This window comes from Grampus griseus (assembly GCF_964374135.1).
Source record: "Grampus griseus genome assembly, chromosome: 8".
NCBI classification, from domain to species: Eukaryota; Metazoa; Chordata; class Mammalia; order Artiodactyla; family Delphinidae; genus Grampus; species Grampus griseus.
The window spans coordinates 24,671,669-24,697,880 of NC_139002.1; the positions used below are offsets into that span (position 1 = coordinate 24,671,669).

Sequence of the window (26,212 nt, forward strand, 5' to 3'; positions counted from 1 at the left end):
TAAAAATATCACAATAGAAACATGAAGTCAATGAGCTCAGGAAGATGAAAATCAAAACATAAGCAGAAAGAGTTTCCACCAAGTGCAGTACTATAATAATCTAAACTCAAATCAAATCAAAATAAAATGGATTTTTAAGTAAAAACACCAAAAACCTAGAAACACATATAAATATGTGTATATATACAAAACACACACATATATACATATATACATACACACAAAACACATACATGGCTAAGATGTTTAAAATAAAATGAAAAATAACATTTCTTTTATTTAAATAAATTGGGGTAGTAGGCAGACACAAATTACCTTGCATGCCTGCTCTAAGGAATTCAAATTTTTCTTTTAGGCAGTAGCAAATTGTTAACATTTTTTAAGCAGTAAAATAATATGATTTGGACTTAGAGAAATCATTCTGGCAGAGGTGCAGAGAACGGATAAAATGGGAGTAGTTCAAGGTGAGGAGACCACTTAGGAAGTCTTTCATAACTAAATGAGAACTGATGGGGGTCTGAAATGAACTAAATCTGTGGCAACTAAACCAAGAGCAAGAATTTATAAAAGATTCTTTCAAAAAGAAATGGGTACAAATAACCCAAGTCATTAATATTAGTACCCTGAGATGCTCTCATAAGATCCATCATCTGATCTTTATGTTGCTCTAGTTGTCTTCGAAGATCCTTCAATCCTTCAAGCCTTGTCAATGGAAGTGCATCATAAACATTTACTGAGAGAAAATGGTTAATTTCCTAAAAGAGAAAATCAGCTAAAAATGTAACTTGCTTTTGACATGTATTGGTTGAGTCTGTAAAATAAAACTCAAAAATTTTTTAAAATTAGTGCCTTCTACAGATACTGATTCATAATACTGTTACTACCAAACAAGGTAGAAATAAATTACTTATTTCACTTCAAATCCTACAATGTTTTTTTTTTTCCTACAATGTTTTAAACATTTAAATTGCAATAGACTCTCTCATGATACAGTATTCAGAGTTTAAGATTGTTATAGCATACTCAGAGGGAAAAGCTTAAATTTCTATTTATTTAGTATTGCAACTCTAGTTTTATCTTAATATATTTAACCACATTTTCATACTGATTATAGTCAAATGTAGAGTATAATTTTAAAATTATAATAAGATTTATAAAGAAAAATCTATCTGAACATAGTTTTGAAGTTTATAAAGGTTAAAACAAGATTAAAACTTGAAAAACTCTTCAGAAAGTTACATATCTTTTCTAATTCAAACATTATATTGTCCGACAGAGGGTCAGATGGTAATTTTGAGATATTAATGAATCTTATGTGTATGAAAATCAAGCATATTTTATATCATATTTCTTCAATACTTAAATTCAGATCTTTTTCAAGAAATTTTGAATTTACACTTTTACTGCAATGCAAGAGTATGTATTAAGATTCAGTTTTTTATCTGCTAAGAGGACAGATTTCATGTTATGTTTTCTTTAATCACAATTTTTAAAAAAGACTGGTTTACTTTCAGAGCATTAGAGGTACAACCTCTCTAATACAAAATAGCAATATTATGGAATAATTATTACCTCCAAAAGTGAAAAGGGTCCTCTACTGTATTTGATTTTCTGCTGAGTAATACGCAAATCTCTAAAGACAACATGGTCAGGAAAAGGATCTAAAAGTTTAATCGTGATATAGAGATTTTCATTATCCTTGTTATCAATCACTAAGTATCTCAACAAGTCCAATACCTAAACATAATTAAAAAAGAAAAAATCATGAGGAGAAATGGATTAATTATATTTTAAAGTAAAACAAGCAAAGCCATTGTAATAAATGATAAAAAACTCTACTTGTTCAGATAAAATCACTTCTAAGGCACCCAGCTACTACCGTTTCTGTGCTTTCAAATAATTCAACAAATATGTAAGGCCTTTATTACAGGATGGACACTGAGGTATACAGTTGTCAATACTACTGAAACATTTTATATAAGTAATACCTCACACACCATCATAGTGGAGTGAACTACATCCTTAGTTTTGACTACCTCTACACTTCAGCATAAGTAAGAGATAGAAATCAGGTTATTTATTAGATCAAAATTACTAGGTGCTCTGTAATTAAATGATTACAAGGATTAATTCACTGAGAATGTTTTCCCCACCATTTTTCAAAGAATATTTCCACTAAAATTACTGATTACACCAAGTAAACATAAAACACTCAGCTCCTTCCAACAATACTTTATCAATGTATTTCAAATATCATTTTGAATATGATTTGGGAAATTACCTGTTCCTGAACCTCCATCTGATCATCCACAAGGGGTATAAGTGTACCAACAATAACATGGAGATGACTTTCTAAAGCATCCTTACAGTAAGTTACTGCTGTGTGGCAAACCCGGCTTAACAGGTCACAACAAAGGGAGAAGCTACGTAATGACACATCCATGAAATGAGAAGGCCTAACACAGGGGAAAAAAACAGTAAGTTCTAGGACACTACTTTGACATAAACTCATTCAAAAGTCACTTTTATTCAACAGCTCTAATTCTGATGTGGCTTGACATAAAAGTCACTTTCACATCTAAGTCCTTAGTAGTTTAAAACCCAAAAAGAGAAGTGACATCAGCAAAATGACACAGTAGGAAGCTCCAAGCTCCCCTGACAGAAACACTGAAAAACAAGCAAACTGTAAGAGCTTTGTTAGAATTCTGTAAAACAGTCAAAAGTTTACAGCAATCAAGCAATCGTTGATATCAAGAAAAAGGAAACTTAAAAACTAGGAAAGCTTTGTGGTGATTTTACTTGCCCTTGCCCCATGACGCCCCCAGCCTGGCAATAGTCATGAAAATTGCAGTCCCCATTTCCAATGTGGGATCCTGGTCCTTAGTTCTGAAGGGAGCAGAGCATATTTTATTCACAAATGATAGTGTATATCTGTTCTTAACCTGTCTGGGAGCTACCTGAAGGACTAATGTAAGGTGCTTGGCTCTTGTTTTTCCTAACTTGGGTCTCCTACAGGCTGGAAAAGCTGAGGGCACTGCTTGAAAACACTGCTTGTTAAGGCTAACCAACAACCCACAGCTGCCTGGGATAACAGACTGCCTAATGCCTAGGATGAAAAGCTAGAGAGAGAGTTTCCTTGTAAAGTTAGAACACTCACAATCACTCACATTGAGCTTCCCTGGTGGAGCAGTGGTTAAGAATCTGCCTGCCAAGGCAGGGGACACGGGTTCGAGCCCTGGTCCGGGATGATCCCACATGCCGTGGAGCAACGAAGCCCATGCGCCACAACTACGGAGCCTGTGCTCTAGAGCCTGCGAGCCACAACTACTGAGCCCACGTGCCACAACTACCGAAGCCCACGTACCTAGAGCCTGTGCTCCACAAGAGAAGGCACCCCAATGAGAAGCCCATGCACCGCAACGAAGAGTAGCCCCTGCTCGCCGCAACTAGAGAAAGCCCACATGCAGCAACGAAGACCCAACACAGCCAAAAATAAATTTAAAAAAAAATTTACTCACATTTTCAGAGAATTTATAAAGTCACACACCTGCCCAGGGTAAGGTACTTGCTCAAAAACTACCTAAGAAGACCATAATCTTTCACTTTGGGCTTAACCTTAGGCTCAGTGCAAGCCGAGCTAAATGCTGAAGGAGAGTCTTAACACAGAGCCAATCTGCAAAGACTAGGAAAGCTTTCTCTCTCTCTTTCTCTCTCTTTGGCTCTTGGTATTCAAGGAAATCTCTGTCAAAACGCTACCTGAACGCAAGTTAAGCAACAGTCTTCAGTGACTACAATGGCAAGGAATACGCTCTCTAGAAAAACAGTTGAGTAAATTCATGAAACAAATGTACCACTACAGCCTTCAACAATTCAAAAAAAAAAAAGTCAAACCTTGGGGAAGGGGAAAATCTGATTTCCACAGGTAATATATCATAATAGTAAAATGTCCAGTTTCAACAAAAAAATCACAAGGCATTCAAAGAAATAGGAAAGTATGGACCCTTCAAAGGAATAAAATACATTGACTAAAACAGTTCCCAAGGAAGGTCGGACTGGAATTATTAGACAAAGACATTGTCAAACAACTGTCTTAAACATGCTAAAAGAGCTTAAAGACAAATGAAAATGAAGATACAGCATACCAAAACTAATGGGATTCAGCAAGGGCAGTGCTGAGAGGAAACTATGTTACAGTAAACAGCTACATTAAAAAAGAAGAAAGACTTGAAGAACACTATAAACACTTAAGAATTAACACCTCAAACTCTTCCAGAAAAGGGAACAGGAGGGAATACTTCCTAACTCATTTTATGAGGCCAGCATTTCTCTGATACAAAAGTATGATAAAGACACCACAGGAAAATTATAGTCTCTAATACTCTGATGAATATATATATACACATATATATATATATGCAAAACTCCTCAACAAAATACCAGCAAACTGAATCTAACAGTGCATTAAAAGGATACACATCAGGGCAGGAGTCAAGATGGCGGTGTGGGAAGACGCGGAGTTAGTGTCTCCCAACAACTAGGGTGCCTGCTGGCTGCTGCTGGGGGACTCTGAACCCCAAGGAGACAAGAGGAACCCCAGAGTGAACCAGCAGAACATAGGGGGACCGAGGTGGGGAGAAGCGGAGGCGAGACAAGATCGGCGCCCCTGAGGCTGGGGAGATCAGGAGAGGCAGGTGGGAGGGACTCTCTGGGAAGAGCAAGCGAGGAGCATAGGGCAACTGCCTGGCCCACTCGGGCCGGGGGGCCTGCTGAGCTCCCAAGCTGGTTTCCCCCCTCCAAAGCCCAACCAGGCCACGTGCGTCCTGGGGGCATAGGAGGGAGGCCAGGGAGATCAGGAGTGGCAGGTGGGAGGGGCCCTTGGGGAGGAGAGGGAGAGGAGTGGTGGGCAATGGCCTCACTCGGGCACTGGGAGGCTCCTGAGCTCCCAGGCCAGTCCCCTGCCCTACAAGGCCCCCCTTCACACCCCTGCCCGGCTGCATTGGTCCTGCGGGCATAGGAGGGACGCCGGGGAGATCAGGAGACAGAGGCGGTAGGGGCCCTCCCAGACCCCAGACCAGAGGAGCAGGAGAGGAGAGGAGGGTGTTTGACCCTCCCACTCAAGCCCAGGAAGCCTGCTGGGCTCCCAGATAATCCCCTGCCGCCTGAGACAAGGGGTGGGGGGCACACCTGGGGCCCTTCAGTTCCTTGAGCCTAAGCCCCACCCCCCACAGCCCCCAAGGCTTTTTCCAGTGTTGTGGGTCCTGAGCATTGGCCCTGCCCACCACCCAAACCTCCCCCTTGCTTAGGGCCCACTCTCCACAGCCAATGCCTTCCCCCTCCCGCCCTCCACCTTTTTTTTTTTTTTTCTGCCATACGCGGGCCTCTCACTGTTGTGGCCTCTCCCGTTGCGGAGCAACAGGCTCCAGACGCGCAGGCTCAGCGGCCATGGCTCACGGGCAGAGCCGCTCAGCGGCATGTGGGATCTTCCCGGACCGGGGCATGAACCTGTGTCCCCTGCATTGGCAGGCGGACTCTCAACCACTGCACCACCAGGGAAGCCCCACCTTTTTTTTTTTCTCCTTTTCCCTCCTCCTCTTTTTTACTATGGTGGTACTGATGTACCTTCTGGTGGTTGATTCATCTATATTTTTATTTTTACATTCTTTCTAACATATCTGTTAGTTTCCTAGTATAATTTTATTTTTTACTTTGTTATTGCTCTTTCTTTTTTCTTCCTGCCACCCCACGGGGCTTGTGGGATCTTGACTGGCGAGCCCGGGGTTGGGTGGAAGCTCCTGTGGTGGGGTTCCAAGTCTGAAACACTGGACTAACAGAAAACCTCAGACCCCAGGGAATATTCATTGGAGTGAGGTCTCACAGAGCTCCTCATCTCAGCACCAAGACCCAGCTCTACCCAATAGCCTACAAACTCAAGTGTTACAAGCCTCAGGCCAAACAACCAGTAAACCAGGAACACAGTCCTACTCATAAAAAAAAAAAAAATTAGATGGCAAAAAAATACGTCACAGATGAAGGAACAAAGTAAAAACCTACAAGACCAAATAAATGAAGAGGAAATAGGCAATCTACCTGAAAAAGAATTCAGAGTAATGATAGCAAAGATGATCCAGAATCTCGGAAACAGAATGGAAGCACAGAATGAGAAAATACAAGAAATGTTTAACAAAGATCTAGAAGAACTAAAGAACAAACAAACAGAGATGAACAACACAATAACTAAAATGAAAAATATACTAGAAGGAATCAGTAGCAGAATAACAGAGGCAGAAGAACGAATAAGTGAGCTGGAAGACAAAATGGTGGAAATAACTGCCAAGGAGCAGAATAAAGAAAAAGGAATGAAAAGAATTGAAGACAATCTCAAAGACCTCTGGGATAACAATAAACACACCAACATTAGAATTATAAGGGTCCCAGAAAAGAAAAGAAAAAAAAAGGGTCTGAGAAAATATTTGAAGAGATCATAGTTGAAAACTTCCATAACATGGGCAAGTAAAGTCACGCAAGTCCAGGAAGCACAGAGAGTCCCATGCAGGATAACCCTTAGGAAAAACACACCAACACATATATTAATCAAACTAACAAAAATTAAATTCAAAGAAAAAATATTAAAAGCAGCGAGGGAAAAACAAAAAATAACATACCATAAGATTATCAGCTGATTTTTCAGCAGAAACTCTGCAGGCCAGAAGGGAGTGGCAGGATGTAATTAAAGTGATGAAAGAGAAAAACCTACAACCAAGATTACTCTACCCAGCAAAGACCTCATTCAGATTCAATGGAGAAGACAAAAGCTTTTCAGACAAGCAAAAGCTAAGAGAATTCAGCATCACCAAACCAGCTTTACAACAAATGCTAAAGAAACTTCTCTAAGCAGGAAACACAAGAGAAGAAAAAGACCCACAAAAACAAACCCAAAACAATTAAGAAAATGGTAATAGGAACATACATATCGATAATAACCTTGAATGTAAATGGATTAAAGGCCCCAACCAAAAGACACAGACTGGCTGAATGGATATAAAAACCAGACCCATATATACGCTGTCTACAAGAGACCCACTTCAGACCTAGGGACCATACAGACTAAGAGTGAAGGGATGGAAAAAGATATTCCATGCAAATGGAAATCAAAAGAAAGCTGGAGTAGCAATACTCGGATCACATAAAATAAGACTTTAAAATAAAGACTGTTACAAGAGATAAGGAGGGACACTACATAATTATTAAAGGATAAATCCAAGAAGAAGATATAACAATTATAAACATTTATGCACTCAACATAGGAACACCTCTATACATAAGGCAAATGCTAACAACCATGAAAGGAAAAATTGACAGTAACACAATAATAGTAGGGGACTTTAACACCCCACTTACGCCAATGGACAGATCATCCAAACAGAAAATAAATAAGGAAACACAAGCTTTAAATGACACAACATACCAGACAGATCTACTTTATATTTACAGAATATTCCATCCAAAAGTGGCAGAATACACTTTCTTCTCAAGTGCACATGGAACATCCTCCAGGATACATCACATCTTGGGTCACAAGTCAAGCCTCGGAAAATTTAAGAAAACTGAAATCGTAACAGGCATCTTTTCTAACCACAACACTATGAAACTGGAAATCAATTACAGGAAAAAAGATGTAAAAAACAAAATACATGAAGGTTAAAAAGTGCACTACTAAATAACCAAGAGATCACTGAAGAAATCAAAGAAATAAATACACAGAAACAAACGACAATGAAAACACGACGACCCAAAACCTATGGGACGCAGCAAGAGCAGTTCTAAGAGGGAAGTTTATAGCAATTCAATCTCACCTCAAGAAACAAGAAAAATCTCAAATAAACTATCTAACCCTACACTTAAAACAACTAGAGAAAGAAGAACAAAGAAAACCCAAAGTCAGTAGAAGGAAAGAAATCATAAAGATCAGAGCAGAAACAAATGAAATGGAAACGAAAGAAACAACAGCAAAGATCAATAAAACTAAAAGCTGGTTCTTTGAGAAGATAAACAAAATTGATAAACCCTTAGCCAGACTCATCAGGAGAAAAAGGGAGAGGACACAAATCAATAAAATTAGAAGTGAAAAGGAGAAATCACAACTGACACTGCAGAAATACAAAGGATTATAAGAGACTACTACCAACAACTGTATGCCAATAAAATGGACAACCATGAAGAAATGGACAAAATCTTGGAAAGGTACAATTTGCCAAGACTGAACAAGAAAGAATTAGAAAATATAAACAGACCTGTCATGAGTAATGAAATTGAAACCATACTTTAAAATCTTCCAACAAACAAAAGTCCAGGACCATATGGCTTCAGAGGCAAATTCTATCAAACATTTAGAGAAGAGCTAACACCAATACTTCTCAAACTCTTCCAAAAAATTGCACAGGGAGAAACACTCCCAAACTCATTCTACGAAGCCACCATCACCCTGATACCAAAACCAGACAAAGATATCACAAAAAAAGAAAATTATAGACCAATACCATTGATGAACGTAGATGCAAAAATCCTGAACAAAATACTAGCAAACACAATCCAACAGCACATTAAAAGGATCATACACTATGATCAAGCGGGATTTATCCCAGGGATACAAGGATTCTTCTATATACACAAATCAATCAATGTGATACACTACATTAACAAATTAAGGAATAAAAGCCACGCGATTATCTCAATAGGTGCAGAAAAAGCTTTTGACAAAATTCAACGCCCATTTATGATAAAAACTCTCCACAAAATGGGCATAGAGGGAACCAACCTCAACATAATAAAGGCTAAATATGGCAAACCTACAGCAAGCATCATACTCAATGTTGAAAAACTGAAAGCATTTCCACTAGGATCAGGAAGAAGACAAGGATGTCCACTCTCGCCACTCTTATTCAACATAGTTTTGGAAGTCCTAGCCACAGCAATCAGAGAAGAAAAAGAAATAAAAGGAATACAAATTGGAAAAGAAGAAGTAAAACTGTCACTATTTGCCGATGACACGATACTATACATAGAAAATCTTAAAGATGCCACCAGAAAACTACTAGGACTAATCAATGAATTTGGTAAGGTTGCACGATACAAAATTAATGCACAGAAATCTCTGGCATTCCTATACACTAACAACGAAAAATCAGAAAGAGAAATTAAGGAAACGCTCCCATTTACCACTGCAACAAAAAGAATAAAATACCTAGGAATAAACCTGCCTAAAGAGGCGAAAGACTTGTACTCAGAAAACTATAAAACACTGATGAAAGAAATCAAAGACGACATAAACAGATGGAGAAATATACCATGTTCTTGGACTGGAAGAATCAATATTGTGAAAATGACTACACTACCCAAAGCAATCTACAGATTCAACACAATCCCTATCAAACTATCAACAGCATTTTTCACAGAATTAGAACAAAAAATCTTACAATTCGTATGGAAACAGAAAGGACCCCGAATAGCCAAAGCAATCTTGAGAAAGAAAAACGGAGTTGGAGGAATCAGGCTCCCCGACTTCAATCTATACCACAAAACTACAGTAATTAAGACAGTATGGTATTGGCACAAAAACAGAAATATAGATCAATGGTACATGATAGAATGCCCAGAGATAAAGCCACGCACATATGGGCACCTAATTTATGACAAAGGAGGCAAGAACATACAATGGAGAAAAGACAGCCTCTTCAATAAGTGGTGCTGGGAAAACTGGACAGCTACATGTAAAAGAATGTAATTAGAACACTGCCTAACACCATACACAAAAATAAACTCCAAATGGATTAAAGACTTAAATGTAAGACCAGACACTATAAAACTCTTAGAGGAAAACATAGGAAAAACACTCTTTGACATAAACCACAGCACCATCTTTTTTGACCCACCTCCTAGAGTAACAGAAATAAAAACAAAAATAAACAAATGGGACTGAATTAAACTTGAAATGAAACAACAGACAAAGGATTATACTCCAAAATATACAAACAGCTCATGGAGCTCAATATCAAAAAAAAAAAACAATCCAGTTAAAAAATGGACAGAAGACCTAAATAGACATTTCACCAAGGAACACATACAGAGGGCCAAGAGGCACATGAAAAGATGTTCAACATCACTAATTATTAGAGAAATGCAAATCAAAACCACAATGAGGTATCACCTCACGCTGGTCAGAATGGGCATTATCAAAAAAGCTAGAAACAATAAATGCTGGAAAGGGTGTGGTGAAAAGGGAACCCTCCTGCACAGTTGGTGGGAATGTAAATTGATACAACCACTATGGAAAACAGTATGGAGGTTCCTTAAAAAACTAAAAATAGAACTACCATATGACCCAGCAATCCCACTACTGGGCATATACCCTGAGAAAACCATAATTCAAAATGAGACATGCACCACAATGTTCACTGCAGCACTATTTAGTAGCCACCAATAGCCAGGACATGGAACCTAAATGTCCATCGACAGATGAATGGAAAAGAAGATGTGGCACATATATACAATGTATACAAACTCAGCCATAAAAAGAAACGAAATTGAGTTATTTGCAGTGAGGTGGATGGACCTAGAGTCTGTCATACAGAGTGAAGTAAGTCAGAAAGAGAAAAACAAATACTATATACTAACGCATATATATGGAATCTAAAAAACAACAAAAAAATGGTACTCATGACCTAGTTGCAGAGCAGGAATAAAGAGGTAGACATAGAAAATCGACTTGAGGACATGGGGTGGGAGGACGAAGCTGGGGCGAAGTGAGAGTAGCATTGACATATATACACTACCAAATGTAAAATAGTTGGCTGGTGGGAAGCAGCAGCATAGTACAGGGAGATCAGCTCAGTGCTTTGCGATGACCTAGAAGGGTGGGATAGAGAGGATGGGAAGGAGGCTCAAGAGGGATGGGATATGGGGGGACATGTGTATGCATATGGCTGATTCGCTTTGTTGTGCAACAGAAACTAACATGGGGGCTTCCCTGGTGACGCAGTGGTTGAGAATCCGCTTGCTAATGCAAGGGACATGGGTTGGAGCCCTGGTCCAGGAAGATCTCACATGCCATGGAGCAACTAAGTTCATGTGCCGGAACTACTGGGCCTGCACTCTGGAGCCCGCAAGCCACAACTACTGAAGCCTGCGTGCCTAGAGCCACAGGCTCCGCAACAATAGAAGCCACCACAATGAGAAGCCTGCTCACCGCAACAAAGAGTAGCCCCTGCTCGCCACAACTAGAGAAAAGCCCACATGCAGTAACAAAGTAATTTGTTTAAAGTAATTTATATAAAAAAAGAAACTAACACGGTATTGTGAAGAAATTATACTCCAATAAAGACCTATTAAAAAAAAAAAGGATATATATCATGAGCAAGTGGGATTTATCCCAGGAATGTAAGAGTGGATCAGTATAGGAAAGTCAATCCATGTAATATACCACATTGATAGAATGAAAGAATACAACACATGACCATCTCAACAAATAGAAAAGGCATTTGACAAAATCTAACATCCTTTCATGAGAAAAACACTCAGAAAAACATCAGAATAGAGAGAAACTTTCTCAACAAAATAATGGTAACCTATGAAAACCCAAAGCTAACAACATAATGTTGAAAAACTGAAAGCTTTCCCACTAAGATCAGGAATAAGACAAGGATGCCCACTTTCACCACTGATACACAACATTGTACTGAACTTCCAGCCAGAGCAATTAAAAAAGAAAAAGAAATAAAGGGCATCCAAATCAGAAAGGAAGAAGTAAAACTAAATCCAGATGACATGATTCTATATATATAGAAACTCCCAAAAGAATCCACAATAAATCTACTAGAAGTAACAAACAAATTTAGCAAAGTTACAAGTCACAAAATCAACATACAAAATTATTTGTTTCTATACAATAGCAGTTGACAATCTAAAATGGAAATTGATTAAAAAACTCCATTTACAGGGCTTCCCTGGTGGCACAGTGGTTGAGAGTCCGCCTGCCGATGCAGGGGACATGGGTTTGTGCCCCGGTCCGGGAAGATCCCACATGCTGCGGAGCGGCTGGGCCCGTGAGCCATGGCCGCTGAGCCTGCGCGTCCAGAGCCTGTGCTCTGCAATGGGAGAGGCCATGACAGTGAGAGGCCCATATACCGCAAAAAAACAACCAACCAAACAAAAAAAACTCCATTTACAAGAGCATCTAAAAGAATTAAATACCTGGGAATAAATCTAACCAAGGATGTGAAAGGCCTGTGCACTGAAAACTATATAGCATGGATGAAAGAGATTAAATAAGTTCAACTAAATGGAAAGACATCCTGTGTTCATGGATTGGAAGGCAAATTGTTGAGATGTTAATACTATCTAAATAGTCACATATTCAGTGCAATCTCCCTCTAAATTCCAACAGACTTTTTTGCATAAACTCACATGGAATTGCAAGGGACTGCAAACAACCAAAACAATCTTGAAAAAGAAGAACAACACTAGACGACTCACACTTCCTGATTTCAAAAGTTACTATAAAGCTGTAGTAATCAACACAGCATGGTATGGCACAAGTAAAGACCAATGGAATAGAATTGAGAATTCAGAAATAAACCCATACACCAATGGCTAACTGATTTTTGGCAAGGATGCCAAGTCCCTTCAAAGGGGAAAGAACATTCTCTTTAACAACACGCTGGAACAATTAGATTTCTACATGCAAAAGAATGACATTGAACCCCTAACTCACACCACATATAAAAATTAAAATGAATAAACAACCTAAATATAAGAGCTAAAAGCATAAAACTCTTAGAATAAACTCTAAGGATAAATCTTTGTGACCTTAGATTTGACAATGAATTCTTACATATAATACCAAAACCACGTGAAACAAAAAAAAAACCAAACAAGATAAATCAGACTTTATCAAAATTAAAAAGATCTGCGCATCAAAAGACATTATCAGGAAAGTGAAAATTTTATAGGATGGGAGAAACTACTTTCAAATCATATATGAATTCAATATCCAGAATATATTTGCAAATCATATATTAAGAGTTCAACACCAAGAATATATAAAGAACTCCTACGGCTCAACAAAAAGACAATCTAATTTTAAAAAATGGGCAAAGGACTTAAACAGACATTTCTCCAAAACAGATATACAAATGGTCACTAAGCTCATGAAAAGACGTTCAATATCATTAGTCCGTAGGAAAATGTAAAATCAAAACCCCAGTGAGATGCCACTTCATACCCATGAAACAACCCAAGTGTTCATCAGCAGATGAATGGATAAACAAAATGTGGTACATATATCCAATGGAATATTACTTAGTGATAAAAAAGTATGATGCTGGATGAACCCTGAAGACATGCTAAGTGAAACAAGCCAGACAGAAAAGGAAAAATAAGTTATGATTCTACTTATATGAAATATCTGTAACAGGCAAATTCATAGAGACAGGAAGTACATTAGAGGTTATCAGGGGCTTACAGGGAAGTGGTAATGTGGAATTATTGCTTAATGGGTACAGAGGTTCTATTTGAGGTAATGAAAAAGTTTTGGAAACAGTGGCGATGGAAACACGAAACTGTGAACATAATTAATATCACTGAATTGGACGCTTAAAAAAATGGTTAAAAATGACAAATTTTATGTTATATATTTTACCAAAATAATAAAACCTAAAAAAAAAATTAGTGCTGGAAAAAGACTGAATGACTATACAAACATGTGACTTAAATTAAAATAAAAATTATAAAATATTTTTTAAAAGCCAAAAAAGAAAAATATGAGAAAACAAAATGGAAATAGGTACCTTCATGTGCTTTGAAGGACTTAAATTTATTTGATGGCTATGTTATCTACTAATAAGAAAACAAATAATAGAAACATCATTAAAGTCAATGGAAAGGAATAGAGATGCTAAAAAGAACATACATCCCAAAATCTATAGTAACTGTGATGTTGTGATTTATAATAAGAAATATATATTTGGTCCCCATTTCTGGCACAGAGTTCCTAAAACTCTTGGAATTTCCGGTGACAAGAACAATAAAGGAGTCTTTTTTTATGTTAATGAGTAAATTTGAGGAAGCACCTAAGAATGGGGGCTGGTTGCCAGGAGAACCAACCCTGTGATTAGAGGGTTGGAACTTTCGGTCCCACCTCTCTGACCTCCAAGAAGGGCATAGGGAGATGGAAGCTGATTCAATCACCAATGACTGTGATGATTTCATCAGTCATGCCTATTTAATGAGGCTTCCATTAACACCCAAAATGATGGGGTTTAGGGAGCTTCTGGGTTGGTGAACACTTGCCGGTATGGAGAGAGTGAAATGCCTGGAGAGGGCATGGGAGCTCCATGCCCCTTCCCCATACCTTGCCCTATGCATCTCTTCCATCTGGCTATTCCTGAGTTATTTCTTTTTGTAATAAACCGGCAATCTAGTGAGTAAACAGGTTTCTTGAGTTCTGTGAGCCACTCTAGCAAATTAATCAAACCTAAGAAAGGGGTCACTGAAATCTGTAGCCACTGATAACCTGGGCTTTCAAATGGTGTCTGATGAGGTTGGAAAGGACAATCTTGCAGAACTTGAGCTCTTAACCTGTGGGATCTAACACTATCTACAGCTAGGTATCCGCTGATGTCTGGATAATTCCCTGGATGTGTACAGGGAACCCCTCTTTGCCCCCTACCACACACACTGTAAGTGGTGACCAGAACTGCTATGGTAATATATGCATTTATGGCCATCTAAAATTAGAATATTTAAAATGTTGAAGACCCTTAATACTTAAAGATTTCTAGAGTTGGAGAAGTAGTGATGCACTTTGTAAAATATAATAGGTAGATATAATATATATTAAAAAGGCAAAATTCAGAAAACAATACTCTGGCTTCTACCTTGTAGAAGTATATAAATTTTCAATTAAGATAAAATGGTAGAAAAACTACTTATATATTGGTCTAAATATATTATTTACCTTTGGTTGATATAGTGAATCAAAGTATAAATAACGTCTCGAAGAACAAAGGCCCAAGCTCCTCCTAAGCCACTCTTTATATCGTCCATTAATAAACTAACAAACAGGTGATATATTTTAAGAATTCTATGTTTTTTATAAACATTATTTGTCTCAACTGCTTGCTCACATATGGCCAGAAGAATTTTCTGATAGGAATCCTAGAAAATAAAGATACATTTAGTAAAAACTTGCCTAATCACATATACTCAGCCCATAATACATACATTTTTTATTCAAAATACAGAATTCTAAATTATAGAATTTTGTTTTGGGTTTTGATATCAAATGCAAAATATTACATTAAGAAAATTACTATCTTAAACCTAAAAAACTACTGTCAATTTACTTAGTTTTCAGAGAGTAAACAATAATAGTATATCCTTAAAATATACATTATATATATGTATATATTCCCTGAGCCAACATGACTAAAATGTCATGAAATTCAGCCCTCGTATGTGACATATTTCAATTAATACTGACAAGTAAAATACCAAGATATAAACTTGTAAATGAGTGTTTTTCTTAATTTATTCAGATAAATTTTCCATTTGTTTACTTTTTTTTCTCTTTAAGATATACAGATTTTCTAACTGAAAAAGAAGGAATTCTCCCTTCAGTTATTATACTAGTAATGTATACTTACAGGGCTTTTGGAAAGAATTTCTAAAATGCTTTTAAGCTTGGTTTTATGGCAATTGCTGATATAGGCAAATGTTGCTTTAATCACATGTGATGGAAAATGAGGTGGATTAGGAGCAGGATCCAAATCCCTAAGAGTTACAGAAAAAAATACAGTCATTTTCAGAAAAAAATTATCAAGAAAAAACATTTTCTTAATAGACAAGTGAAAATCCAAAAAGAAAATTTAGATTACAGTAACCCCAAATTTTGAAATTATTTTCTACTGAAAACTAGACTTTTAATGAAATCACAAATGACATATCACAGACTATATACATCAATCAGAATACCTAAATACTTTAACTTTCTAGGACTTAGTCAATTTTAAATAATTTGCTTAAAAAATCTTTTATAAAGTTAATGGAATTCCACAAATGAGACTTAATACCAATTCACTTCAGTTATGAATTAAAGCTCTATGCTAGTACTATAAACACAATAATATCTTAAGACACAGCAATCAAATACTACATCAAATGAAATTACATATGTAAAAGCATTTTAGTAGATATTATTACTATTGTATACGCTTAGCATTGTAGAGCATATAAAAGAAGTTAAGGGCATTTTCAAGTAGCTTACAATCAAGCTGAGAAAATAATTTTAACATTCATATACAACCAAGTGGGTTTCACATCCAAATGAAATTATAGTACAGTAAGATTCCCCTAGCAAAGGAGCATGATAAAGCAAAGGTGATACAGAAAGCCGAGTCATAGATAAGAAGAGAACAAAGAATAATGTCATGAAGAAGAAAATTTCATGAGACAGGAGATGGCAGAATGCTCAAATATTACAAAAAGATTGAGGAGAAAAAGGTCACTGAATTTGAGAATAAGGTGGTCAATTAAAAGATCAATTACTGTGGAGAGGCTACAGTAGAGCAGATACTTCAATTCAAAGGTAATTATTTTTAAAGAAACAGAATTTAAAAGCAGAGTACATGCCTAACAACTGAAATGGACATTTGAATGTGTTAACCAATAAACTTCTCAAGGTTCTGAAATTGCAGCTAATTCTCTAAGTTAAAAATACCCATACCCTGAAAAGTCACAGGGGTCAGTGCTTTGGCTGGCACCAGAAGTTGCTGGTTCATGTAACGTCATTAATAACTCCACCACAATCTCTGGTAAATTACTAATGAATAAATGATCAATCTGCAAGGATACAAAATTAAAATATATTTAAGTTTTCGTGTCTGTGATCTTTAAGACAGCTTAAGGGGCTCATGTTACTGCCTCATTTCCAAAATTATTCAAAGTGACCAAAGATCTAAGATCTGCAAGACATACAGCTAACTCCACTTTTTTCTGTTATGCAGCCAACCTACAGACTGAAAGGAAAATAGGGAAATCATACCAAACAAGACTCTCTTAATCCAACTCTTTCGTTTAATTTTAAAGAATCATTTTAAGATATGGGGATATATGTATATATAGAGCTGATTCACTTTGTTATAAAGCAGAAACTAACACACCATTGTAAAGCAATTATACTCCAATAAAGATGTTTAAAAAATAAAATAAAATGAACCATTTTAATGAGTAAGGCTTCAGGTCTAGCCTAAAATTCTTCAACCTAATCATTTTCCTGCCAACCAAATTCCCCACTGATCTATACTGCTCATCAATCTACATTTTACTCTTATTTGAGAACACTACCTCACTTAGAGAACTTTACTAGTAAGAATTCTCGGTGACTGGCAATAATCATCCCTTTGTTCCCTGCATAACTTTTCCCCAGATTTCTACTTGGTTGATATCCCAAATTCTGCTACCCACATGCCCTGTCATCAATAGTAGGCTAAATCCTCCTGGACAGGAACAGACCCTTCATCATCCACTTCCTGCCACAGGTAGCCTCACAAAAGTCATTAAGTTCTCTAAATATAAAGAATGGGTGTACTACATTACACCTCAGCCGAATGAATGAGAACTGTGAAGTCTTAAAGGTGGATTTGTTAGCTCTCCAAATAAGGAATTACAGTGCTTTAAACCAAAAGGCAAATGGCTGATTTATTATCTCTACTATCTTTACCTCTTCCACACAGAGGTTTGGAAACACTTCCTAATATAACAAAAATATTCTGGAATGTGACACTAAAGAAATCTAACGATACTAGCCTTTCCCTGGGCTTACACATTAGTTGTCATGTCATCATTTCCAAGGTTTAAGCCCTTTTAAAAATCCAGCCCCGAGGCTTCCCTGGTGGCTCCGTGGTTCAGAATCCACCTGCCAATGCAGGGGACATGGGTTCGAGCACTGGTCTGGGAAGATCCCACATGCCGCAGAGCAACTAAGCCCGTGTGCCACAACTACTGAGGCTGCGCTCTAGAGCCCGCAAGCCACAACTACTGAACCCGCCCGACACAACTATTGAAGCCTGCGCATCTAGAGCCCATGCTCCGCAACAAGAGAAGCCACCACAATGAGAAGCCCATGCACGACAACGAAGAGTAGCCCCCACTCACCACAGCAAGAGAAAGCCTGCGTGCAGCAATGAAGACCCAATGCAGTCAAAAATAAATTAATTAATTAAATAATTAAAAAAAAATCTACCCCCATTTTCAGTATATCTGGAATAAGTAAGGACAAACTGGCCAAATCTGATTAATATCAGAGGAAAAATTAGTGAGTTTCCACGCACACAGATGACAGCTGACTTCATTAATTTCATGATTCTCTAAGCCAGATCTGTAATGTTTACCTAAGGTACATATAAATTATTCAGATATCTAGGTATAGCTAAACAATCTTATAACTGTAAATATTCTAAGCATTCAACAACGGCCAGTTTTAGAAGACTCAAAGACTGATAGTAGTGGTACCAACACTTATCCACAGAAAAAAGAATCTTGATTGTTTCAGAGAAACTGCATATTAGAGAAAGAAAAAATTAACTTATAATGACGATGCTAAATGAAATTGAGACTAATAAAAATTAGATTTATGTCTTTAACCAAGAAGCTAAGAAATTATTTTTAATTTTTACCTCTCTTCATGCTTGAGACTGGTGTTTTAATCAGGGTTTAATGTAATCACGCTTCCCTTCTAGACTTATTCTGACTCAAAACTGCTCTTTTGGTTTGAACACATAAAGAAGAATAGTAAGAGTAGGCTTGCTCAGAAGTCTAAGCTGGGAGATTGAGTAAAAGGGCCTAGAGGCAGAGTGTCTTTCGTAACGTCCATACCCCCTGGCATGCCAACATTCTGTTCCAACTGCCTTTTGGGCAAGGAGTACCTCTACTCACCATCTGCCTCCAGATTACAGACTTAAAACCAGTTCTGATTGGGAATGGCCCACCTAAGCAACTGAGAGTCTTGCTGTTCCACTTCTTGGTTCAACACAGATAACTGGGCAACAAAAAAAGAGTCTCTTGAAGTTTATCCAATTGTAATACTAATGTTGACCAAGCTTGGTTAATCATCCCTTACTCACATTAAAAAAAAAATTGGAGTGACCAATCCTCTTTTACCTTAAAAAGTTTCCATATGTATTTTAATATAAGTTGCCTCAAATAATTTTATATATATATAAATTACTACAAAACAAACAGAAGGGCTTCCCTAGTAGTGCAGTGGTTGAGAATCCGCCTGCCAATGCTGGGGACACGGGTTCGAGCCCTGGTCTGGGAGGATCCCACATGCCGCGGAGCAACTAGGCCCGTGAGCCACAACTACTGAGCCTGCGCGTCTGGAGCTTGGGCTCCGCAATGAGAGGCTGTAACAATGAGAGGCCCGCGCACCACGATGAAGAGTGGCCCCTGCTTGCCGCAACTAGAGAAAGCCCATGCACAGATAAGAAGAGCCAACACAACCAAAAATAAAAATAAACAGAAATTGTTAGTTCCTTTTTAACTTTACTCCATCTTTCATCAAATAATGAGTACTCAATATATACTAGATAGTTGGGATACAACTGCAAAAAAGAAGAAAGAAAAAAATCCTACCTTCACAGTACTTATAGTGGAGAAGATTGATAAAAACCAATGAACATAATTCATAAGTAAGTTACATCATATGTTAGAAGGTAGTAAATGTCATGGAAAAAAACAGGATATGGTAACTTGGGATTGTACTTTTCCATGAAAAGTGAAGGGCTTAATGAGATTAAAGAGGAAGTGAAAAAGATTTTCTATACCTTGTTCAGTATTGTTTGAATTTAACAACCAGCTTGCATTAATGTATTACTGCCAATTAAAACAAAATTTTAAAAGAAAAAGTGATAAAATTATTCCAAACTTTTAAAAAAATTTCTGATTAAAAACATTTCATTTCAAAGCTAATCAAAAGGAGAGAACATTGTACAACAATAACAAAAAATTAATGGACTGCCTATGTTAGATAGTGATTATCACATAGTATTAAATTTAATTGCATAAATGATGAATAAATAGCCTTAAAGTTTTAAAGTTACACCTCAGATCAATTAGGGGATAAAAAGTACCGCAGATGTTGAAGTCATACCTGTTTTCCTAATAAGTTTTCATCTTTAAGCATATCATAGACTTTGGTAGCAATCTTTCTTTGCTGTGCCATCCCACTGTCTCCTGTATCCTCATAAGCGAAGTATGGAAGAATATTTACAATAATCTTTGGAAAGCAGTCTGTCAAAAGACTTTTCCAATCCTTTTGAATCTGATTAGCAATGGACTTTACCTCATCAAAATGACTTCTAATCACCAGATGTGGAATCAAAACTTTATAACAAGACCTAAAAATATAAAAATAACAATGTATATTAAAGTATATACATTTTTAATATACATTAAAATATAATGTTTCAAAGTAAAATTTTATAATATAGTCCTTAAAATAATAAACTGGTTTTGGGAATTCCCTGGCAGTCCAGTGGTTAGGACTCCATGTTTCCACCATGGATTTGATCCCTGGTCAGGGAATTAAGATCCCTCAAGCTGTGTGGCACAGCCAAAAAAAAATAAAAATAAAAATAAAAAAATAAAAGGGTTTAATAAGCATTAGAGCATCACTGTATCTAGATCATTAAGCACCCTTACTCTAATTTTATAAATGGAGAAGTGAAGTGAATTCTAAATAGTCACACTAAAAAAAAGAGATCACCCTAACAGTGTGATCAAAAACAAGTGAAAATTGAATTTATTTATTCCGCATAATCAATTTATGCAAAATTATTGTAAAGTGAAAGCAATTAATAAATTCGAAGAATAAATGTAAATATTATTATTGCCAAAATGAACAAACAGTAAGGACCACTAAACAATTACGAATTGCCTTCCCATCATCCTGATACCTAAACATTATTATTTAGTTGTTTCAAATCTCTCCATTTTCAAAATTTTCTTCTCCAGACTTGGAGTTAGCAAAATAAATACTTGTACATTAAACTTTAAATCAAACAGAAATAATGACTAAATGGCCCACAGTTAAACAACAAATAAGAAAAATAAGGCTGAAATAATCAGCCACTAATAATTTACCTTTGATTTTTCATAGGGAAGATTATTAAATATTAAAGCTGAAAGAGACCTTAATGATCTCTATATGTAACTCCCTTACTTTAAAGATTAAGAAACCGGGCTTCCCTGGTGGTGCAGTGGTTGAGAGTCCGCCTGCCGATGCAGGGGACACAGGTTCGTGCCCCGGTCCGGGCAGATCCCACAAGCCACGGAGCGGCTGGGCCCGTGAGCCATGGCCGCTGAGCCTGCGCGTCCGGAGCCTGTGCTCCGCAACGGGAGAGGCCACAACAGTGAGAGGCCCGTGTACCGCAAAAAAAAAAAAGAAAAAGATTAAGAAATCAAGTCCCAGAGGGTGTTCATGTGGCTTGCCTGAAGTCATGTAGCTGGCTACTGACACAGCTAGGACCAGATCCTAAGTCCACTTCAATACATTTCCATTAAAAAACGCTGCGACACTCACATTATGATTAATACCTAATTTTAAATTAAATATATTTCACATGTGACAGATGTAAACCTACCTGTAGAAATCTTCAATGTTTGTGTAGTTTAATAAAGTAAAAGGAAAAGAAGATAAGCTGTATTCAGTATCTTGAAGATTTAGCCATTGCAGTACCAGATAATCCAAATGAGAAGCCATGAAGTCTTCTAAATGTCTATATCCAAAAGTTTCAGAAACTTTCTGTAAAACCTATACAAATCAAAAAAGAAGTCAATGTTTTAAGAAAATAATGAAATAATAAATCATTTAAATCCTTAATATTTATTTACAGTATGACTTTAAGTATTCATTTAACTTTTCTATTCCTTGATTCACTCATCTATGAAATGGAGATAATAAAGAACCCACTTCAGCAAAATTCAACAAGAAAAATGTATTTAATGTAATTACTCGGTGCCTGGTACACAGCAAACCCTCAATAAATGTTAAATGAATAAAAACAGAAAAATGTTTCAATTTTCAAGATTTGATTATATTTCATTATAAAGTAAAACAATTCTTCTCAGTCCTAAACCCAAATGAGAAAAATCCAAACACTATATTCCACGTACAATAATAATTAGGTAGTGTAACTGTATAATTTTTTTTTAAAGTAACCTCTTACTTTAATACTGAAAGGTAAAAGTTTAACTATCTAGACTGATTACTTATAGGTTGGCCTACTGTAAAGCTCCACTGGAAACCATGCTAGTTATATCAAGCCATGATCTATCACTGGTTCATCATGTAAAAATCTAGGATGTAAAGGCTTGGAACCTCCCAAACCATTAATGCTGAGGTGTTGGAACAGGGGCAGGAGTAAGCATTCTACAACACTGTGTTGGACCCTGGTCTTCCTAATCATGCAACTTAAAAGCTTTATAGCTCTAAAATTTGACTCCTGGCCCCGCTAGATCCCAATGTCCTGCTCCAGAATCCACTAGGCAAAACACGTACTACTCCTTTTTTCTCCACTTCCCCCAATAAATACTATTCCAGAGGGCCTGGTCTGCATATGATAGGTCACTTACTCTCGTTAGTTCAATAACTGCCTTGTAAAATGCTCTTAAACTTAATGTAAAAAATGACACTGTATACAAATAAATACACTATTTTAAAAGTTACTGCTTTCTAATATTCCAAATCTAAAAAATAAAACTGCCTCTAAGTCTTTAATAAATGCCACATTAAAAATCTAGCTTTAACCTTAATTGTTTAAAAGTTACCCAAGGAAGATTATAATAAAAAATATTAATCCACAGTTACCTTTTTAATGAGGTGAGGCTCTAATCCATTCTCTTTCACAGACTTGCATAGGGCGAATAAAGCCTGTTTTTCACATACAGGGCTATAGTATAACACCACAGCTATCATCATCAGTAAAATGGCCTTTCTATTACAAAGCTCATCCAAAATTTCAGAGTTTTCAGCTCTGTGGGACTTCGGAATAATTTTAAAAACAATATGCAATGTTAATATTTAAATATTCCAAATAAACCAACCAGACTAAAACCAGAGTACACCACGACAACATCTAAGCAGCCCGTGAACAGTTTTAAATCCTATAGTGATGGAGCTAAGAAGAGATATTATCAGAAAGGACCACAGTTTCTACAGAGGGAAAGACTGCTTTTGATAAGATCTTATAGAAAGAATTGCCAAACATTTCAATGGATATAAAGCACTTTAAAGAAAAAAAAAGAGAAAGAAAGAAATTGCAGGAAAGTGAGAGACTAAAAGCTCTTCAACTACCAAGTATTACCTCCTAAGATGTTTACCATTATAACTTAATATATAGCTCTTTATTCTTTAAAAATATTATCATATATATTACTAAAAAGACCAATAAATTCATGCAACTAGATAGAATGATATATGCTTCTAGTTTAACAACCAATCATTTTTCCAACAGACATGTACATTTTTTGACTTGCTATACTTGGTAGAAGTTTCTCTTCACATTTGGAAAAAACTGCCAGTCACTGATCCTATTGCTATTTTTGGTACAAAAAAAAGGAAGGACCTAATTCCTTTACTAAATGGCAATCACTGACATGTTTGAAAATAGCTATGAGGTTCCCACTAAGTCAACTCCTTTACCTATTCCTTATAAAAGACAGATCTACAGACTCTCTAATATTCAGACTCTCTAACATTCTAGCAATAGTTAAAAATTCAGTTTTACTGGGAACTAAACCCAACATGCTATCAAGAGGGAGGAGATATGGGGATATATGTATATGTAAAGCTGATTCACTTTGTTATGCAGCAGAAACTAACACACCATTGTAAAGCAATTATACTCCAATAAAGATGTTAAAAAAAAATGAATACAAGATTCAAGTTCTTTCTATAAACTTGTTCATTACAGTCTGCTTCTATTAATGACATCTAAGACAGAATTTGCTTTTTTTTGATAACAATGTTGATTCATATTATGCTCTCAAGATGTAAAACTTCTTAGATCTTTCTGCAAATTAACTGCTGTCAGGTCAGTATTCTCCCTTTTTGCACATGACAGGCTGATTTTAAAATATATAATATGTTATTTCTAGTAAATTTTAAATGAGTATTATTTACACTCATTTTTCCAATCTATTGAAACCTTTTTCTAAATTCACATTCTTTCATGCAACTTTCCTTTTCAGTTTGGTGCTGTTACAGAATATATAGTCATTTGACTAACTGCTTCACACACTTTTAATAAACAAATCAAGGCATAGATAAATGAATAAATTCTACCACTAAGACAATTTTTGCCATTTTAAGAAAAATATTATCTACAGAAAAATATGAAAATCATAAGGTTCATTAAGGAGCACAAAGATAATTTGATCTTCCCAATTAGAACATTTTTTCCTCAATCCATTTCTTCCTCTTGTCACCTGTTCTGTGAATTAGCTTTTAATCAGATCTTACCAAAATATAGTTTTTAATTAAAAAATAAGCCATTTATACTCCTATAAAAACTCAGTAAATTCTGTTTTTCCTACAAAAATGCTGCATATAAGTTGAACCAAAAGAAACTGTCATTATTCAACCAATTCTGACCTATAAATAAAGTAATTTCAATAAATTCATATAGCTGTTCTAGTCTAAATTTATATTGTGAACTACTGGATATATACTGTCTTAGGCCAAACTTGGTAAAGTAATATGTGGCATATTTATAGAAAGCATATGATAACAGCAAATAAGCATTACTAAAATTACCACTTCTCTCATTCCTTCCTGAGCTTTCAAGTATGAATTTTCAAATGCTGCTTGCTGAAGCTTCAAAGGAAGTGCTTTCAATAATGTGGAAGGACCTCCTTTTTTCATATGCTGAAATAATCTTAAAAAAAAAAAAAAAGCAAAAAGTGAAATATAAACCATACTTTCCAAAGCATATTTACAGGGCAAAAATAAATCACTCTGTGAGACATACTAACATATTAGATTTTCTTTCAAAAGACCAAGGAAATGTGAGTCTATTTAAAGAGGTTCAAATCTACTGCTTAATATTAGGGTCTTTACCATATACTCCATTTTCTCCTAGAACTGAAAAGGGTCTCAACAGACCTTTTAGATTATTGCCCAAACCTGAATATCCCTTAACTCTAACTAACCAGAAAAGAAAAATTGTCCTCTGGTCAAATATCAATTAGAAGCAGCCACAGACTCTTACATCAACCTGCTCTAATATTTAATCACAACTTAAAAGTGGATAGCTTTACTGTCTTGATATTCCATTACAAAAATTTTATGTGATAGAGAAAAGCTGATCAGCTTTTTGCACAATGTACAATCATATTTAAGGACAACTCTTTAACCAATTTTGTCCTTTACCCTTTTTTACTAATCAAAACTTATGGAAGTATCAACTTTTTTGGTGTTCCTCTGACTCCTTCAGTTTCTCTAATCTCTCTTAAATAGTCTAATATTAGATATCTAACAAGTAAACAACCAATAAATAAATGCTATGCTCATGTCACTCATGAATTTATACATTTTTGAATCTTAAGAGATTTTTTTAATGCCACCACTACCTTACTTTATTATATTCAACTTATGATCCTCTGTAACCCCAGATCTTTAACTTTAGTATATATTTTCTATCTTTTTTAAGCACTTGAAGTAAGCACACATTCATTAGCAAACCTTACAATGCTCTATGGTTTTTATTAAAAACAGTCCTAAGCCTGAGCTTACTTTACCAGACACGACTGACTTATGAAAACATTGTTGTCAGAAACTAACACAACATTGTAAAGCAATTATACTCCAATAAAGATGTTAAAAAAAAATATTGTCAGCATATCCAAATTTTGGACACATCTAACATGTATTTATGTGACTGCTGGGCAAGTTCTTTATAGCATTCTTTAATTATTGGTCACTTACATTTGAACAGTAAAATTACTTAAATGATTTTCAGCTTTGATGTTTTTAAAGCATAATGTAATTTTTTTTCAAATGTTCATTGATTTTACAAATTATTAAACAACTGGCACATTCCAAGTATTATTCTAGGTACTAAATATACAAGAAAAGAGAAAAATCAATGCCCTCTAGGAG

The 26,212-nt window shown here is 36.1% G+C and overlaps 1 protein-coding gene across 3 annotated transcripts in view; it reads right to left on the minus strand.

The window, feature by feature from the left end:
* Positions 1-26,212, minus strand: part of ATM (ATM serine/threonine kinase) — a gene marked incomplete at its 5' end in the record, with an annotated part of 136,091 nt that overhangs the window by 68,255 nt on the left and 41,624 nt on the right. For all 3 annotated transcript variants that reach the window (XM_082660331.1, XM_082660332.1, XM_082660330.1), the window contains 10 exons: positions 623-755; positions 1,573-1,737; positions 2,282-2,456; positions 15,011-15,210; positions 15,699-15,825; positions 16,778-16,893; positions 20,204-20,450; positions 21,696-21,865; positions 22,922-23,095; positions 24,869-24,989. In XM_082660331.1, the coding sequence (XP_082516457.1) occupies positions 623-755; positions 1,573-1,737; positions 2,282-2,456; positions 15,011-15,210; positions 15,699-15,825; positions 16,778-16,893; positions 20,204-20,450; positions 21,696-21,865; positions 22,922-23,095; positions 24,869-24,989 (1,628 nt within the window). The remainder of the gene's footprint in view (positions 1-622; positions 756-1,572; positions 1,738-2,281; positions 2,457-15,010; positions 15,211-15,698; positions 15,826-16,777; positions 16,894-20,203; positions 20,451-21,695; positions 21,866-22,921; positions 23,096-24,868; positions 24,990-26,212) is intronic.